Source organism: Rhinolophus sinicus, chromosome 11 (genome assembly GCF_057876585.1).
Source record: "Rhinolophus sinicus isolate RSI-liver-muscle chromosome 11, RSI-T2T, whole genome shotgun sequence".
NCBI lineage: Eukaryota > Metazoa > Chordata > Mammalia > Chiroptera > Rhinolophidae > Rhinolophus > Rhinolophus sinicus.
Window position 1 is genome coordinate 2,698,623 of NC_142511.1, and position 19,028 is coordinate 2,717,650.

Here is a 19,028-nt window from a genome sequence, read left to right on the forward strand (position 1 = left end):
GGCCTTCATGTACTCATTTATTCTTTCATTCATTCAACAAACATGTATTGTGTACAAACACTCTGCCAGGCGCTCCCCTGGGCGCCGGGCGCGCAGTGAACAAGCAGCTCCTACTCTCCTGAGGCTCCAGGGAAGGTGGAGGCTGCGGCCTGGTCCCAGGGGCGGTGGGCAGGGGGGAGGGGTCACTGGGCAGGTGAGTCACCAGTGAGATCACCTGAGCCAGGCCTCACCACACCCCCCACTGCTGGCACTGGTGGAAGCGCCATCAGTGCTGGGATGACGGGTCAAGAAAATGGGCCGGGAGCAGAGGGGGTGTGGGAGGCTGGACTGAACCCCTAACCCTCCCCCCATCCTCCGGAGGCCCTGGTCACGTCAGCCAGCGTGGTCAGGGGATTAGCTGCCCCTGCTGTCCAGGTGTCCGTGCCTTAGTACTCCTCCGTGTCCTCCCCTGCAGAAAGCTCCTGCAGAGGCTCCCCTCCAGAATGTTTGCCCAGCTGCTCTGGAGGCTCCCGGTAGATAGCCCGGTTCCTACAGCAGTGAGGACAGAGACAGTTTGCCCCAAGGAGCTGGGCCTGGCACTCCTTAAGACCCGCCACCCCCACCCATCCAGCTGCAAAGGGACACTGGGCTGAAGGGCAGGGCTCAGAGAGGGCAGGAAGGTGGCACCGACATGTTCCACTTGTGAGCTGAGGGCATTACGGAAACATGCTGGCTGCACGGACAAGGAGGGACCCACTGGGGGCAGAGCCTCCGCCCCACTTGGCCTTGGCACCACAGGAAGCCCTGCTCTGAGACCCGTGGGCCCTGGGCCAAGTCCGGGCTGCAGTGCCACTTTAAGACTTGCGTGAATCATTTGTTCTCTTCTCGGCCATAAAACGGGGCTGATAAAAATGGCAGCTGTCCCCCAGGGTGTGAGTGGCAGAGGCTCTGAGGAGCTTGCCAGTCTGCCCAGACCCATGCCAGCAGGCTGCCCCAGCACTCACGGCCTGGTGTCCTCGGCCTCGCTCTTCTCCCGGCAGCAGCAGCAGTAGACGATCACGCCAATGAGGATGAGGGCCGCCAGCACGCCGCCCGCGATGCCCGCGTACAGGGCCACGTTCATGGAAGCTGCAAGGGACAGAGCAGCTGAACCTTCAGCCCCAGCCACATCCCTCACTCGAGCCCGGCTCCAGGGCCGAGCACGCTGGGAGGGGGCCCCACACCGCCAGTGCCACAGGTGGTCCCTCCCAGCCCCGGGAGCCCCCGTCTTCCTCGCAGCCCAGGGAGCAGAGCCGTCTGCTTCTGGGAGCATTCTGGCCGGGCCTTGCAGGATGGGACCAGGCAGGACAGGGAACACTTCAGGACGGAGACACAGACGAGGCCAGAGGGCGATTGCTTTGCATCCCTATACTCGCTGGGCTCCCCAGGCTCCAGGAAAGTCCTCAGCTGTCAGCCAGGCCGGTTCCTACTTCAGCTTATCCCAGAGCTGGTCCATGTCCCAGCTCAGGATGGGATCCAGACTGTGGCAGCTGGTTCCAGGGACTCCCGCCTGCCCACTGAGTGGTCCTAAGGGCAGGCCAGACCCCGCAGGTCTGCAGAAGCCAGTCCTAGGTGCTACTTCCAAAGAACCAAGGGGAGCCTGGGATAAGAGCATCTGGCCAAGGTCACCCCAGCCGCCCAGCCAGTGGGGGACCCTAAAGAGGCTGCCAGTTCACAGCCACTGCAGCCCCTCTCAGCTGGTGCTTTGGACCCCAAGCTAGTCATTTTCTGACCTTTGTCCTCTGCCCAGCTCTCCCTCCCTCCCTTCACCCACAGCGGCTCGGCTCTTACGAGGTCTGACGGCCACCGTGATATTGCAGGACTCCATCCCCACCTCGTTGCTGGATGTGCAGATGTAATACCCCGACATGTCTGTGGAGATGTTCTTCAGAGACAAGGTCTGCCCCACGGCTGGGGAGGAAGAAGAGTCGGGTGAGGAGATGGCCAGGACGCGGGCCTGAATTCCTGGGTGGGTACAAGCACCGCCACGGCCCCTGCCGGGCCTTACCTGCGATCCGGAGAAAGCACCCACCTCCAGGCTGCAGGAGTCTGAAGTGCTTGCAAGGCAGTAGGCACCCTGAGTGTGAAGCCTGGCTCTGCCCCTTCCTGTGTGTGTGACTTTGGGCAAGGGACTTAGCTTCATGGAGCCTCGGCTCCTTTATTGATAGACTGGAATAATAATAGTGCCTGTCTCACCACCCTTCCCCAGTTCTCGAAGCAAACAGTGGACATTACAAGCTGCTCTGGGATTAACCAGTGCATATCCGATGCCCCAAGACCTGCTTTGATTCTGAGTTGGGGCTCCCGAGCCCCTTTTCTTGGAAAGGATTTAGTAGTTCCTGAAATCCCGCTGAAACGAACATTTCTGCCACAGTGGTGCCACTCGGTGGCCGAGAAGGGAAACGCACAGGACCGTGGCCTTCTGCCTTCCCTGTGCCTCGCTGGAGAGAGACTTCCTGCCGGACTCCCTGGCCTCCCAGAGGCACTGAGGTCAACTTCCTGTCCGCTCCCAGTCTCATGGCTTGTCAGCGAGCTCCGCTGCTACCTCTGATCTCCCAGATTCTCCTGGCTGCGGGGAGCAGGCCCGTGCCCACCCCTCAGAAGCCCGCAGAATCGCCCTTCATCCTTCCTTGACACCGCATTCCTACTCCTGCAGCGCGGGAGGCGCTGGGTTCAAAGGATGGGTTTACAAACTTTTAAGAAGTTTTTGTGTTGCCCCCAAATGAGTGAAGGGTGGAGTGACAAAGTTCCTCCTGGTTTGACCCAAGCCCCAATCTGCCTTCATCCGGTCGGACTCCCCAGGACTTGACGCTCTTCCCTCATGTTCCCACCTGTCTTCTCAGAACCCGCGGTGACACCACAGCCCCGCAGCTCGCCTCCTGCTCCGTCTCCACCCACACTGCCCCTGGAGACCTCTCAGAAGTTAAACCAAGGGCTCCTCTCAGGCTTCGTCTTTCTTATCTCCAGGAGAACTGGGGGCAGCCACCGGGCCGCCAGTGGGCATCAGGCCCAGGGGTCCCTGCGGGGTGTCCCGTGGGCCCAACATGATGACAGTAGAATATCTACATAGGGTGTTTTTTGTTTTTTTAAGTTTGTTTCCTGACCGAAAAGTCGAATACCAAGCTGCCCAGGACAAAAGTGATCTCCTGGCAACTGTGAGTGAACCTTCCATCCCCATCCCTGCGACCCAGAGAACGTGGGGCCCTCATAGCAGCCTTGGTGGGTGGTGGGATGTGGCCAGAAAAGGGTGCGCGTTTGGGGAAGTGGGGTTCAGGGGAGTCTGAGACGGACTGGCCTGAAGAGAGAATGGGAACAGGAAATTCCCACCCTTGAGTGGAGCCATAGAATTAAACTTGGGGTCTCAAATGTATACTTTAGGACACGGTCGTAATCCAAACCAAAACCCCACCCACATGCTTGTTTCAGAGAATTGACTTATGGGGAATAAGGAAAACCACTTAGCATGTGGTTCCTCTACGTTCTTCAGGTGAAATCATTTTCGTTTCTCACAATAACCTATGAGGTAGGTGGTAGGTAGGCAGGTATTATTATGAGAAAACGGTGCTTAAAGAGGTGATTTAAGATATTGCACCGTGGACGGCAGGTTGAGAGAAAGGGACAGCCTTCAGGGAGACATGACTGGTCAGCCCCAGGGTCTCCCCTGGCAGCCCTGGCCAATCAGCTGCATCTTGATGTGGTGGCCCCGCCCTCCCTGCGGCCCCTGTTACCTGGAGCGCCTGCCCGCTCATGGTGCAGGAGGTCATAGCTCTTCCAGCTGTACTGAGGGGCCGGGGAGCCCTCCTTTGATTGGCAGGTCAGCTGGATGTTGTTCCCAATCACGGTGTCCCCCACGATGCCGCAGTCTGGTTTGGAGGGTGGCACTGTGCGGGGAGGGGCCAAAGAGAAGGCATGCATCAGGTGGGGCTTGGTGACAGCCACTCCCACCCCACCCCCACACACACACATGCTGCCTTGTTTGTTCACAGGCAGAGAAATTCATAGCCTCGAGGTGAGAAGTCATGGTCCGGGATCAGTCCCCCCAAAATCTCCCCTCAGTGGCCTGTCGCCGTCACAGAGAAGCGGCATGTGCAGTGGGAGGCATCCTTTCTCACGGCCAGTTTAGTCATCACCACTGTAAAGATGGGGGAGTGAGACCCAGGGGAAGGCTTGGCAGCGGTCCAGGCACAGCTGGGACTGGGCCCCGTCTTTTCACCCCAGATCCACAGCTCTTGTCACCAGCCCATAGAAGCGCCCTCTGACAGTGACTCATCTGTGCTACTTGACATGAATCCTTCAGCCCCTCACTATTCCCACCTGTCAAATGAGGGGCCCACGGACTTTTCCTGTAAAGGGTCAAATGGTAATATGTTAGACTTTGCCGTGGTCTCTGTCACTGCTTCTGCTTTTGCAATAACCCTTTACCAATGGAAAAGCCATCCTTAGCTTGCAGGTCACATCAAAGCAGGCTGTGGGTGGACCTGGCCACAGTTGGCCCACCCCGGGGTTAGCTGGAAGGCCCTCTCTCTAAAGCCCGCCAGCTTGAACTTCTCAGGGACGTTCTCTTTGGGTTAAGCATTCCCCTCTTTCTGGGCTTTGCTGATAAAATGCAATTGCGCTGAGAGACTGGAAGAGGGTGGATGCCCCCGGGCAGCAGCAGAGGTGTGTACTGGGCGGGGGTGGGGTGGGGTGGGGCTGTGGCGGGGGGGAGTGAGGAACAAAGGGATGTAAGGGGCAGACAAGCAGATTAGGACAGGGCAGCCCACAGAAGGAGGGTACAAAAACCAACAGCCCCCACAAGTCACATCCTACCCGGCCCTCTCGGAATTCCTGAAGACCTTACGCTGGTGCCTCCCACTCAGCACCTCGGCAGTGTTAAGGTACAGACCTCATTGGGCACCTACTCTATGCCTGACTCTGCATTGGGGACAAAGGACGCGCCATTGGATGATGACAAGGCAAGAGGACCTGCCTTGGAGGACTGAAAATTTATTGCCAGTGGAGTGACAGGGAGGGAGCAGGGGACGCGATGGCTGGAGGCCTTAGCAGAACCTGCGACTCCCTACGCGGGCACCAGGGGGCGCCAGAGGCTGGGGGACGGCCGGTCCCTCGGGCTGGGCCGGTCCCAGGGCCAGGTGCCTCTCCGCGGTCCGTCCAGAAGTGCCCCGCTCGCCTCAGTTTACTGTCAGGTCACCCAGCCCGAGTTGGCAGCCCCGCATAATGAAAGCCCTTCTGCCTAAAAATTGGCCTGCAGGAGAGCCATTTGGAAAGAAAACTTTGTTTTTTAAGAAATAATTATGCTGGATTTCTTAACATATAGTGCAAACTGATCTCTCTCTTTCTTAAAGTAAAACAGGGGTTTTACCGAGTTCCATAACCTCACGTTAAACTTGTACCCTTGCCCTTGGAGTTAACTAGTTTATCTCCTAAGCTGCAGCAGCCGTGGGAGGGGAGGGGGGACCAGACGGTCACACTTAAGTGGGGTCCTGCTGCTTTTCCCCCCCGACCAGCTCATTGCCAAAAGATGGGAGTTGTTTAGGGGAGCCAGGAGACAGAGTTAGGCAGAGAAGGACAAGGTGGGGAGAAGCTAGGGCCTCACCCGGGGGTACGGGAGAGAAGAGAGGAAGAGAAACTAGATAAAAACCCTTGTTTTCTTGGTTTGGTGAACTCTCTCCAAGGAGCTAATGCAAATTAAAATTGGGTGCTGTGCACACAAGATGCTTCGTTGCAACATTATGTATGGCGCTAATTGGAAATAGCCTGCGTGTCCAGTGCAGGAACAGGGCACCGTGCACCTGCTTGTTGCAGTGGCGTTGAGCTTCAAGGAGCCAAGTGCTACGACAGCAGGAAGCAGTGTGTGCCATGGAATGAAGAGAAAAGCACCGACTTGTGAGGCTGCAGACTCAGTTATGTACATACCTAAGCATGTGCGTGGGGCTTGGAAAGCGACATGGAGAACACAGCTTCGTAATATAGGACAATGTTCTTTTTCAGTTTCTTATTTTTAAAAAATTAGTATTTTTGAAGAGGCCAGGATCACCTGACACAACTGCTTGTCTATTTGTGTTTGGACTAAAGTTGCCAGAGTGGGAGAACAGGAGGGCAGAGCAGAAATAAACTCCATTCCAGCAACCTTCCGTGCATTAGAAATTCTGACCTGGGGGCCCTCCAGAGAAGCAGGCCCCCTGATTCAGTGGTAGGAAAACACATGACAGCACGCCACGTATGATGTGGGGCAGCTAAAACACAGCTGTAAACGTGCTAGGAGATGATAAAGTACGATGGTGGTGTTTCAGAGCTCCCCGTGAAAACCCAGGAGCAACGGTCCACGCCCTCACAGGCCGGGCGGTGGGGGTGGCCTTCAACGTCCCAGGCCCTAAGCAAAGCCTTCAGTGTGGAAGAGCAGTTACGAATCGCAGTTATCAATGAGTGATGTGTCCAAGATGCAATGTTCTGCGGACACATGAGGGCAGATGGACATATTCAGGCCTGCCACTGCTTCGTCCCTTGCTCTTTGGTTGGCGTGGGCCCAGGGAGGGCAGAACACAGGGTAATGCCGTGGGAGATAAAACATAACTGGCAAGCTGACGTCTGCTATAGATTGCAAGAGCGGGGACATGGAAAAGTGAAGTAAACCTACAGAGACTGGGATTCTGTGACAGCCAGGAGAGAACTGCAGGTGGCCTAAGCGGCACACAAGCTTTTCCCCTTAATCCCCCACCCTTGGCCATGACCTCCGAGGAGCCAGAAATAGAGTGAGAGGTGGTGGGCTAAGAAGAGTGAGGAAACAGACTCAAGCCCTCATTTCCCACTGCTGGTCCCCAGCTGTACGAGGTCAGGTTCTAGCTCGGGAAGCGGGGGGGGGGGGGGGGGGAGGAGTAAAACTTACTGGATGTTAGATTAAAATGCTGACATAGACAGAACTGAATTTTTTTTTCATGTAGCAAATTAACACAATTTTTGAAAATCAAGATCGATAGCGTTCAGTACTGGTAAGGCTGTGGGGAAACAGGCAGGCACATCTAATGCTCATGGCAGTTGAAGGTGCTTTGAGAAAAGTAATTCACCACTATGGATTAACATGGAACGAAGGCGTAGTCTTTGGCCTAGAAATCCTACTTTGAAGAATCTACCCAATAGAAATAAAAACAACACAGTGAAAGAATATGTAGGTATTGCATGTCGGCACGCTGGTATTGTTCCTTCCAAAACAATGTGTGTGTGTGTGTGTGTGTGTGTGTGTGTGTGTGTGTGTGTGTGTGTTGAAAGGATGCGGAGAGAAATGTGAAAGAATACTAGTCAGTGTTACCATTGGCTACTTCCTTGGTAGGAGGGGGAGATGGTCAGTCATTCTTCCTTCAGAGTTATATTGTTTGACTCGTTACAATGTTTCAAAAAGCCAGGCAGTCACCTTATGCAATTAAAAATTATATCCCACTAAGGAGCGTAAAGGGGAAAAAAATGACGCATCGTTTTGGTTTAAAGTGTTGCTCCCTCCCTCCGAGGTGCTGGCCATTTCTTCTGTTGGATATAGAGTCGGGGCTCACTAAAGTTTTCCCAAAAACTTTGACTTTGAGCCAGGTGCCTCCTTTCTCTGAGCCTCATTTACAGAACGGAGATACTAAGATAGGGGATTGTTCAGAACCTTCCCAAACTATAAACTCCAATAAGAAGTTATTTGTGTGAAAAGCATGTTGTATCTTGGGTTGGACTTCAAAGGCAGTAGAACCTGATCGACGGCACGTTGTTGGGGTCTAGGGGTAGGAGATGGTGATGTGAGAGCTTTCTGCTGATTGCTGAATTGACGACAGGGAAAGACGCGCTACCTGGAAGGGTCACGACTGGCCCTCAGCATCAAAGTCAGGCACAGCGAGCATCTTTCCAACAGGACCTAGGGTTTCCCATTTCTTCTCCTTAATAAGTTCGGCATGAAAAAGGGGACAGTTGTCCAGGAAGTGCACTGGACAACAGGGACAGGGTCTCCCGGGCTGATTCCCAGGGACATTCCGCATGGGCCTTCTCCTCTTCCCCAGGGAACTGTCTGCCATGCCGGGAGAACCCAAAGTGGTCTTCTGTTCCAGTAGGAAGCGTGGTGCTCCTGCCCTGAGACAGACAGGGCCGGGGGAGGAGTCTTACTTCCTGGTCAGGCTTTGCTGCCTCTGGCTTTATCCTACCACCAGGTGTTTCTTCTCCTTGCACCCCCTCCCTGCCTCACCTGCTTCCTGCCTCCCAGGAGGGAGATGGAGACACTCACCCAGGACCAAGAGGCGGACGCGTGAGTTGGAGGTGCCGACCAGATCTGTCATCAGCGTGAGGGAACACTCATACGTGCCGTTGTCATCCATGGTCAGCTGGTCGATGGTGAGGGAGGCGTCTGACTGCTCTACCTTGTCCGAAATGTTGACCCGGCCCTTAAAAAGGTCACCTTGGATGGAGCTTTGGGTCGAAAATGTCCAGATGAACACACTTTCCTGGGAGGAAGGAGAAAGGCCACTTGGTATTCCCCCTGAGGCCCTGGCACGGCTTCTCCCAGCCCGTCCTGACCACCCCCGTCCCCCAGCTCCAGCCCAGGGGCGCTGATACACCAACCCCTGAGACAAACAGCCCTCGTATGCGGTGCCCATCGTACAATGTGCACATTCACTTAATGAAAGTATCAAACGACTGGGCCGGGAGGCAGCGCACACCGCAGGAGCACCTGTGGCTCAGTGGGCTCTTCTCAGGTCCCACCACACTCCCCCTGTGCCCCTGGCGTCTCTCTTACCCACCCCATTTCACTCCATTGTCCAGTCTCACCCATTGACTCAACCAGTATTTACTGAGCACCTACTATGTGCCAGGCATTGTGCTAGGCAGCCACCCGTGGCTTCCAAGCCACTTCATTTACTGAATTCTTGCCTTTGGAGTTTATTTATTCATTGATACACGCATCATTCACCAAACACAACGTGGTACTAAGATCAAAGCAAACCCCCGTTCAGTCACTTCCTAGCTGTGCGCCTTTCCACGATGCCCCCGACTTTTTAAAGACCCTTACCGTGTGACTCCTGAGAAGCTTTTCCCATTTGACAACTCCGTCTCGTTCGGAGGAAGAAGTCTGGTAGTGGCACGGAAGGGTGACACTCTTTCCCCGAGCAGCCCGAAGCACTTCCTGTGGGGTTTCCACAGAGATGGCGTTGACAGTCGCCCAGACTGGAAGGAAAGTGGGAAGTGGGAGGGAGAAGTAAGTGACATGGGCATACCTGCTCGTTGCCCACGGGACCCCTGAGGGCGTGCTCAGTGACACCTTTCCTCCTCCCACCACAGCGAGACACTACAACTGCCATCCTGGCCACGGCACACCAGCTGTTCTCCTAGTTTGGGGTGAAAACCAACAGGTGGACCTTGGTCCACCCCACCCCCATCCTGCAGCATCACAGACCAGTTCAGGCCATTGTCTAGTGGCTGGCGGCTGGCCTTGAGCCTCAGCCCCACCTCCCACCACCCGTCCTTTTCCTCTCCCTAATTCAGAAATGTCCCTTGGATACTTTCATTCCATATCTGTACGACGCCACCTTAGCGCACAGCTTCTCTGTGGCCATTTCAGGAAGTAACGTGGCGTGGAGTTTAAAGGCACCGGCTCTGCAACCAGAATGCACCACTTAGCGTTCCAGCTCCTTAACGGACTGAATGCCTAACGCTGAGCAGTTCACTTGTGCTCTCTGCACCTGCGGTCTCGCTGGAAAAATGGGTTCAGTGAAGATTGACCTGAATGTAGTCTTTGTTGGGAATGGGTGCTAACCCATAATCAGTGCTCAGTAGCTGTCAGTTACTGTGGTGAAGCCTTTGTCGTATTGAATCACTTCTGCTTTCTCGTCCCATGGACTGTTCTTGAGGCCCATCCTTGGTAAGGAGTTAATCACAAGAGATAACCATCCACTGTCACCCTGGGCGAACTCTCAGACAGGAATAGTCATTGCTAATGGTTGTAACTAAAGAATAGATCAGTTTTAGAGATCGTTATGACAGTGACCTTAAAGTTATCTTGCTAAGAGATTCGTGAGGGGAAAGGCTGAAATGAATGGGTGAGTAAGAGCTCACTCACAAAGGGGGAAACGCCGTGAACAAAGGTAGAGCAGTGTCAGCTGCGGTCTGTAAACCTGTGAAGGACCTTGGAAGGTGGGTCCTGTGCCCCAGGGAACATGCGTTTTCCATAATCCTAGATGGAATTCACCGCGTCTCTAAGACCCTCTTGCCCACAGCCATCACTGGGGATCCTTCCCAGATTCAGACCGTGTCCTCCTGTTCTGACGATACCGGCAACAAAGTAATGGGGCGAGACTTCTTCCTACTAAGTTCCCACCACACACTCAGACTTCTGACGTTTGCAACCAGCAGTTTTGGCAGCTCCGTCAGAAACCAGCCCAGTTCCTTTCGACTTTTGCCATAAGTTCAATGATTCCCTCTGCAGCCCTGATTTTCTCCTCTGTGGGATCTTTGCATCCTTGCTCAGGGGGTGAGACAGGAGCCCCGGGTGGCACATCTAATCCGTGATTAGAAAATGAGCAAGTGGAGAAATTCTAGAACTATCTAGAGCTTTCCAATCACCAGCCTTTCTGCTTCCTTGTACAGGTCTATGCTGGGCATCTGCTTCCCAGTTGCCCAGAACCCAAGCCCCCGGCCCGGTAGTCGCAGCCCTGCCGTCCTGTGCCTCCTTAGAGCTGTGCCCTCCACGCTCCAGAAGTACTTTCCTCCCTCCTCACTCCCTTCTGCTCCGTTCTTCTCACGGATGCATCCATCTGATAAGCTAATTCACCATGAAGTGCTACTTACTAATAGTTCAGAAGCGCTTTTAGCACCGACGTTGTCTTAGACAAAATGTCCAAACTCGCCCAAGCAGAGTGGGTTACACCTGCTACCAGGACTCCCTGCCTTCTAGTGCTTCTGTCTCATGAAACTTGATCACACAGTATGACAGGGTGGCCAAGCGCACAAATGCTGGAGCCAAACGGCCCAGGCTGGCACCCTCATTCTTAATTTGCCTAGCTGTGTGACCTAGGGCAACTTAATAACTTCTCTGTGCCTCAGCTTGCTCACCTATAAAATGAGGATGATAATATTATCTGACTCAGGCTGTTGTGAGGATAGAAGGACTTAACATGTCCAGCACACACACGCTTTCCCCTGGCACGTAAACACGAACCTCACCAGCCTTCTCTAGTGTCATGTCTCCCTCCTCTGCTATGCCGTGTTTTCTTCATCGTCACATCCCCAGGGCTCAACAAAGTGCCTCACACATCAGAGGGCTCACATGTGCTCTTTGACAGCAAGTGCGTGAGGTGTAGAGAATTCAAGCTTAAAACACGGGTAGGATTTACAAGCAGAGACACTTGGTCAGAGGCCCTATATCCCACAGATTGCTGGGAAATGCCAAAAAATCCAGTAAAGGAGCCTCAAGGAGCCCCAGCCAGGGGAAGTCAAGTGCCCCGGATGCAAGCGGGAGAGGTCATTTGACCTCCCTAAGGGGTTGGGGTGTGGAGACCCAGCTTGAAGCCTCGATGATTGCTTGTAAATAATTAAGGTTTGTTAAGAAGATAATAAACTGTCTCTTGAGAGCTAACCGGAAAGTAATACATCCACAGAAGATAATGAAATGCTTGATGGAACTGGCTGCTTGAGGCATACACAGCACATTATGGGAACCCTTGGGAAACTGGCAGTAATGCCTCCACTTAGGAAAATGCATTTGCTCAGAGAAACCACGTTCTTAGGGAGGCCAGAAGGGACTCTGCCTGCCCCAGGAGTAGACACATGCTCTGGGGTTGAGAAAGTGCTGGTCTCTGGAGAGAGGGGGGCCCTTCACACCTGCAGGCTGCTTGGTCCCATCTCCCCCAGTGGAAATGGCCTCTGTAGGCTCTCCCGCTGGCAGCTGCGGGTAGGAGGGATCCAGAGGCAGGAGGAGGGGGTGTGAAATCAATGAATGTTTGTTGAACCGTTTGTTCAACATGAATCTTTAGGAATCTGTAAATTCCGATTGATTCAATGACTTTTCCCTAAGGCCCTGGTTTAGTGCAAGGCACCAGGAAAACGAACGCAGGTGTGTTCATGCCTGCCTCCTCTGGGAGCCCGTGGGGACCATCCCAACCCTTACGGTGCTGGCATTCCTTTTATCTATCTGTCTGTCTATCTATCTATCTATCTATCTATCTATCTATCTATCTATCTATCTATCATCATCTTAAAGTACAGTTGACATGCAATGTTGTACTAGTTTCAGGTGTACAGCGTAGCAATTCGACATTTATATACCTTGTGATGTGATCACCACGATATGTCTAGTAGCCATCTGTTACCGTGCAGACTTAATCACAATATTATTGACTATATTCCTCTTTCCCTTTTCATCTGTCCCCCACACCCGCCCCTCTAGCAACCATCCCTTTGGTCTCTGTCTCTATGAGTTTGTTCTAGTTTTGTGTTGTTTGTTTTGTTTTTTTAGATTCCACAAATAAGTGAAATCATATAATATTTGTCTCTCTCTGTCTGACTTATTTCACTTCGCGTAATGCCCTCTAGGTCCATCCATGTGGTCACAAATGGCAAGATAGCATTCTTTTTTTATGGCTGAATAATATTCCATTGTATATATGGACCACGTCTTTATCCATGTATTGAGAGCTGATGGACACCCAGGTTGCTCCCGTATCTTAGCTGCTGTAAATAATGCCGCGACGAACATAGGGGTGCATATATCTTATCAAGTTTTCATTTTCTTTGCTGGCTTTCCTGAATCATTTCAGGCGGTGTCTATCCCACGCACACAGAATTCTCATGTTGACCTGTGTCCACGTGTGCAGGCCTCCTTCCCTCACCAGAGGGCGAGCTCCTTCCAGTAGGGTCCATGTCTCCCACTTCTCTTGTACCCACTACTTGCCAGTTCCCCCCTCCCCCTACACATGGTGTCTACACAGACCTAGGTGCTAATACGAACCGTGTTGATTGAGTGGTTCACACCACAGTCCTGTCCTGGAAGCAGTTAGAGGTCATTGTCAGCCAGCATCACAATGGAGCCTAATTCATGGTTAAGTGCAAGTGTTGAGTGAGGTGTTGGGGGGTGGGGTGGAGAGGGCAGGGGCTGTGTGTGGACCAGAAGGATTGCAAGGGAAAGGCTTTCAGAGGGGGTGGGACTTGAAATAGTCCCCAAGGGATTTAATTCACAAGGTTAAACTTGTGTATATGAGGCGCTAAAGCAAAACTATATACAGAACGGAACCCACTTCTACATCATCATAGAGAGAAAGCAAATTCTGGAAGAAAATGCACCCAAATGCAGGATTAATAAGTTGTCTCTGGATTCTGAGATCACAGGGGCAACTTTGGGTTTCTTCTCTGTGTATTTTCAGTTTCCAAATGTTCTGCAACAAGCGTGCGGTACTCTCGTAACCAGAAAGCCGTGTTAGTTTTATAAGTCAGCCAGAAAGTGAGCAAGTGGAGATAGCAAGGCAATCCGCCTTGTCAAGGAGCTCACCTAACACCCAGAGATGAGAGAGTGGACCCAGAGGGTGACCGAGGCTCCTGAGAAGGCTCCTCTAGTCCCCTCTGGGTTGGAAAATGGAGAGACTTGAGCGCACTTGTAGGTTGTAGGGAAGGAGCTTCTGGAAGGAAGAGACTGAGAAGCCAGATGGAGCAGGACCCCAGCCTGTGGGGAGATGAGGGGAGGAGGGCTCGGGGCGGTCGCTGGAGGACCAGCCTCGCTCTCAGCCAGTGTCGTCGGTTCCCATGAGTGCAGACAGAAATAAGTCGGTGGGCAGACGTGTGGCAGGGAGTCCTGATGGGGCCCTGCCCTCCACGTTTTATGCTTCTCTCCCAGTGACCTTTGTGACAGTCCGAGTGGGGACATCCGCCTGTTGCCATGTTCTGCTGGGCGTTTATAGCATCCCTGACTCACTGGGCAGAAAACAAGAGAGCAGTGCAAAGGTCACTGGGTGGCTGAGGGGAGGGAGGCACCGCAGGAAGAAGGCAGGGTCCAAGTGTGACAGGTGCTGCCCTGGGCAGGTGTTCTGAGTACAGAGACAAGCTCAGCTGGCAGAGGGGAGGCACGGATGAAACCTGAGCGCTGCCGACCTGGGCTAAACCTCACCTCCACGTCAAATGTCCCCTCCACTGCTGGAATTCCCAGCACTGAGGGAAGGCGCTGGTGCTTCTAAAATGCAAGTGATGTCTGGGGCGGGGGGGAGACACCCCCTTCCTTTAACGTGCAGGACAGTCCATTTCCCTAATTAGTCCCTCTTCTCCATCGAACCCCAGAAGGAGACGCAGGGTGGGTACATTTTGATGGAAGCAAATGAGATGAGGAAATTGGCGCTTGGAGAGAAGCCTGGGGAAAGAGGGGAGGGAGGAAAGGCAGGCGAGGAGACCCTGAACGCAAACCAGCTGCCTGGCGAGGTTCAAGGGTGGCCCTCACTCGCTGACGCCCCCAGCACATGGCTGCTGGGCGCCCGTGTTCCAGGCGCCGGGCGAGACGGGTAGGGAGTGACCAGCAGAGACAGACACGCTTCCTGCTCCCCTGGCGTTTGGTCCTTTGAGTGAGTCAAACGGTAGTAAATAAATGATCACAGATAAATGTAAGCAAAACCTCCATAGTTACAAGTGTTACACATTCGAGGACAGGGTGTAACAGAGGTCCGAGGGGTGAGGAGAGGGTGTCCCGAGGAAGGGCCTTTGGGGGATGAGGAGTGAGCCAGGAGGCAGTGGGAGAGGGAAGAGTGCTGTGCAGGGCTTGGGGCCTGGGAGGAACTGACACAAGCCAGTGTGTAGCGACGGAGCCAAGCGGCTGGTTTTGGGGTGTGTGACCCCCCATGTGCTATCCTGAGCCTCCCACTATGACCCCAAACACACGTCCAGGCCAAGTACAAACGGTGCTATTCCTCCAGGGCAGTTTGGGACAAATCCTGCCATCTGCCCCCCACTCCAGCCCCCAAGACTCTCCTACGGAGCAATTCTGGAGTCATGTCACTGCCAGTGTGGCCAGAAGTGGGGGGCCCCTTGCCCTGCCTTGTACCACGTCCCAGGTTGTGTTCCCCACGGCACTCTCGCTCTTTAAGGCAGAGGACCAGCCATCCCAGTTCCAGGGACTCGGGAGCAGGCCAACAGGGCACAGCTGAGCTGCAGGTCACAGGCCCAGTACCAGCCCGGAACAGGGGACTTCCTCAGGTTCCAGGATGGAGGTCTAAGTCTCCCGTGCACACCCGCGTCGCCTGGGGAACTTTAGAAATCACAGAGGCGCCCAGGTCCCACCCTTCAGGATTCAGTTTCTCAGGCTCTGGGGCCGCCTGGCTGGCTGTACTTTCACTCCCGTGATTCAGTGGGCAGCCAGGGCTGCTAGCCACTGCCCCAAAGCACCGTCTTCCCGTCTCAGGCTAACCAGTCATTACATCCTTCCCCTGAGGCTGGGCCAGCTCGGGGCCATTTTCCTCCCGATGGATCACATCTGTGCAGGCAGACAGCATATTTCCCCAGGCACAGGAGCCCTCCCTGCGAACACTGGCTCTGACTTGTGTTCAGGCTCTGGTGGGGTTTGCCCAGGCGTCAGGCGGGAGCCAGGCCCTGGGGACAGAAGTGCCTTCAGGGCTCCCAGCCTCAGAGCAGAGGGGGTCCGGGTCGCCAGTCTTGCAGCGCACCGGCAGGCTCATACCACGCTCAGGGCCCACACACTCTCTTAATCTGCTTCCCATTAGATGGGCACATCTCGGGCTGAGCCCTAGGCCCACAGCCTGGGCCAGGTCAGTCAGTGCCTGGTGCTGAGCCATGCGAGTGGCGCTGACTCAGACCTGCCGCCCTCTGACCGGGCAGGGCCCAGGGAGCTCCAGAGCCCGGTGACTAACAGGAACCTGGCATCTCAGAGTGGGCAGCGTGAGGCAGTTAGCGAAAGCTACCCTCCTGAGGATGTTGGCTCTGACCAAGACCCCCAGCGAAGGATTCAAAAACAACCTGAGAGCCTCAAAAGGCCAGGAACCTGAAAACTTTGTTCCCATCAAAACCCCACCACGAATCAAGCATCCAAGGCTTTACTGAAATTTATATAGATGGGGGGAGAAAAAAATGTATTTTCTCATCTGGTATGTTTTGGGAGGATGGGTTCCTTTATTTCTCTAGGTAAAGCAATATTTTCCTAAGTGTTTCTAATTTAGGCTTCAAGGAAATTTCCTCTAGTTCTTGGAAGGTGGGGCTTTTGTGACATCTTCAAAGAGCTGAGTGACTCAGGCAGAGCTGCTCAGGGACTTTTTCCCCTGGTGGGTTCTCTTTAGGAGTCTCGGTTCCTATAGCTGGACCTTCCGTCACATCGAGTCTTGCATGGAGTCTCATGGCCGAAAAAATTCCTGGAGTGGAAACGCCTTGGTTTTGTGCACAAGTTGGAGCGTTTGTTTTCTGGCAGCCACTGGGAGGGGTGACAACTTTGGGTTTGTCCACAGTGACTCTGACTCTCTTTCTTGACACACGGCTGCCTAGTTAATTTCCCCTAATGTACACCTGCCCACACTAATAATAGCAACCACCACAACCATAACTGGCATTTACCGAAGCTTGCTCTGTGCCAGGTCCTCTGCCAAGGTCTTTCCATCTACAAGCTTATTTGCCATCCATAACCTCTGGGAGGGACAACGTGCATTTTTACGCATTACGGGTTATCCTGTCCACGTCACAGATTAGGGAACAGAGGTTTGTCGACATGAACGACAGGCCTGCGATAAAGGTGGTTAAGGATGAGGGCTGCCCCCACCAGTACCTGTGAGGGCTGGCGTGCCTCTTAGGAGAGGGAGAGCATGTGCCCTAGGAGGAAGAAGTACTTCGTTACTGCCGTTGTTTAGAATTGTCAGACTGGCATTTAGTCGGTTTCAGCGTGGGTTTGCGATTCTCTGAGGGGCTGCTTTCTGTGTGTGTCCCCTCCCCATGACCTCCTGTGATAGCTTCTGCCGCCCCAAAGTCCGATGGGTCCCGGGCCTATTCTCATCAGCTCGGTGTGGCTCTGCCCAGGACATCAGCAAAACCTAAGTCATTTCTGGGCAAGTTCAGATGGAGAAAGGAAGAAGGGCGAAGGTGGTAGGTCCTCTGGAACCCAACTCAAGCACCACCTTTTCCCAGAAGCCCTCCCCAGCTTCCCTGCTTCTTCCTCTGGCATCTTCCCTCTCCTGAGCCATGTGGCAGGGCCACTGATCGCTCTGAGGTTTGACCTTTGAGGGTTGTCATTGCTCACTTGCATGTGGCAATGGCTGTCTCTCCCCCAAATGTTTCCACTTGGCAAACTGCACACCCTGAGCTGGCCACCGAGCCTGGGTTCCTCCAGCCCTCTGCTCCAGGCCTTTCCTCTAAGGTGTAGAGGCAAAGGTGGACCTGGGCTGGGGGGCTGGGGGTGGGGGCAGAAGACACACTGCCTGTGTATCTGAACACAGACCCAGGAACTGATTCCACTGGCTGAGTTCACCCAGGGGTCACGTGCCTTCTCACAGGAGGAGGCAAACTGTACCCCTCCAGGCAACGCAAAATTAAGACCACTTTTCATTCTAAGCTGGATGAGCATTTTGTTTGGGGTTTTTCTTTCCTAAACCCAAATCCCTTCCTTTTATTCATGCATGGGTTGCAGCTAGACTACAAATGCAGAAGTGGGGGAGGCAGGCTGCGTGGGAGGCATCAGTAGCCTGCCCCCTCCCCCACGTGCAGGATGGTCGCTTCCTCTCAGCCTCCCTCCCTAAACCCATCTGGATCAGTCCCCGGATGACTGACACGGGTTCCCTCACTATTGCAAGCATTCCAGACCCTCACTCCTGGCTGCCTGCACAAACTATATGCTCAGTAAAGAGCTGTTTGGATGAAGGAATGAGCCCACCAGGCCCTCTCACCTAATGACAAGGGCCCCTCTGCCATGACTGATGGACCACCTGACGGGTTTGAGGCAGCCTGAGTGAGTCAGCCTTTGCCAGCTCTATTTCCAAGCCCTTCCCCAGCACAAGGCTGCCTTCCACCCAAGGGCCGCACGCCAGGCTTTGAGAGATGGGGGAGGTGGGGGAGCCTGGGGGCCTGGGAGAACCGCCCAGGTGGGCAGGCCCGTGGCCGGCGCTTGCCTGTGCAAGTTGAAAAGTGAGCTCTAACCAGAGCCTCCTTAGTTTCCGTCCCAAAGCTAGGGACTCACGCGTTTCCTGGTATAACCCTTCACCTCCCCTCCTCTCTTCCCAGATCCCTGGAACCTGCCATAGCTTCTAAACTGTAAGCTGGTGAGGTTCTCAGTGTTGCCAAATATGCTGAACTAAATGCACTTCTAAAATTCCCAGCCCCATCACCCAGCGTCCCTTGCCCGTTCTCAGGACCTAAGGCAAGCCTTCCGTCCTAGCCCGAGAAGCTCCGTGGGTCTCACACAGCGACTTGGCTATTTAGTGCCTGCTTTGGATTCAGCTGTATTTCGACGACTCTCTGATTTCTGTTTTGGGGATTGCCCGTCTCCCGAGTTTTCAGTGACTAGAGCGTCAAAGGCTGAGGAGCTTGGGCCTTTGGAAAGGGCCAGCCTGGCATATTTACTGAGGGATTACGTCTTCTCCTGCTCTGGGAATGACACGGGGTAAGAATCGTCTTTCTGCCTCAGCTTTCCTCTATGTGATACGGATGTAACCCTCTGACCATTGCTTCTCTCTCTGGTTTTAAGGCAGGGGTGAAAATCCTAAGGCGGAACATACCTAGGTACATCCATCCTGATTTTCCAGGACAAACTCAATTTCAAATGCTTCGCCCCAATTGTCAGATCTTGTGTCTGATCCGATGCTCTGATTTGGGATCAGAAAATACGGTCTTGAGAATTTATGAATTCTTCATTCCCGACAGAGGCTGGAATTTCATTTACTAATAATGCGAATAAAAACATGCTGATTCTGGGCGCTAGACTGGACACACAATGTGTCCTTCCGCCCAGCAGGAGCAAAGCTGTCCCTGGGGGCCCTCCCTGGAGACGCTCTGGGGGACAGAGCTGAGCGCCCACGTCTTGCCCA

At 53.9% G+C, this 19,028-nt stretch overlaps 1 protein-coding gene across 1 annotated transcript in view; it reads right to left on the reverse strand.

Annotated features, from left to right (window-relative positions):
- Window positions 1–19,028, reverse strand: part of GPA33 (glycoprotein A33) — a 22,410-nt gene continuing 3,382 nt past the window's right edge. Inside the window, exons 2-7 of the mRNA XM_088801825.1 lie at window positions 9,053–9,279; window positions 8,270–8,486; window positions 3,747–3,899; window positions 1,810–1,929; window positions 984–1,107; window positions 1–528 (exon numbers count right to left, since the gene is read on the reverse strand). Coding sequence (XP_088657951.1) covers window positions 426–528; window positions 984–1,107; window positions 1,810–1,929; window positions 3,747–3,899; window positions 8,270–8,486; window positions 9,053–9,279 — 944 coding nt within the window. The 3' untranslated portion in view covers window positions 1–425. The remainder of the gene's footprint in view (window positions 529–983; window positions 1,108–1,809; window positions 1,930–3,746; window positions 3,900–8,269; window positions 8,487–9,052; window positions 9,280–19,028) is intronic.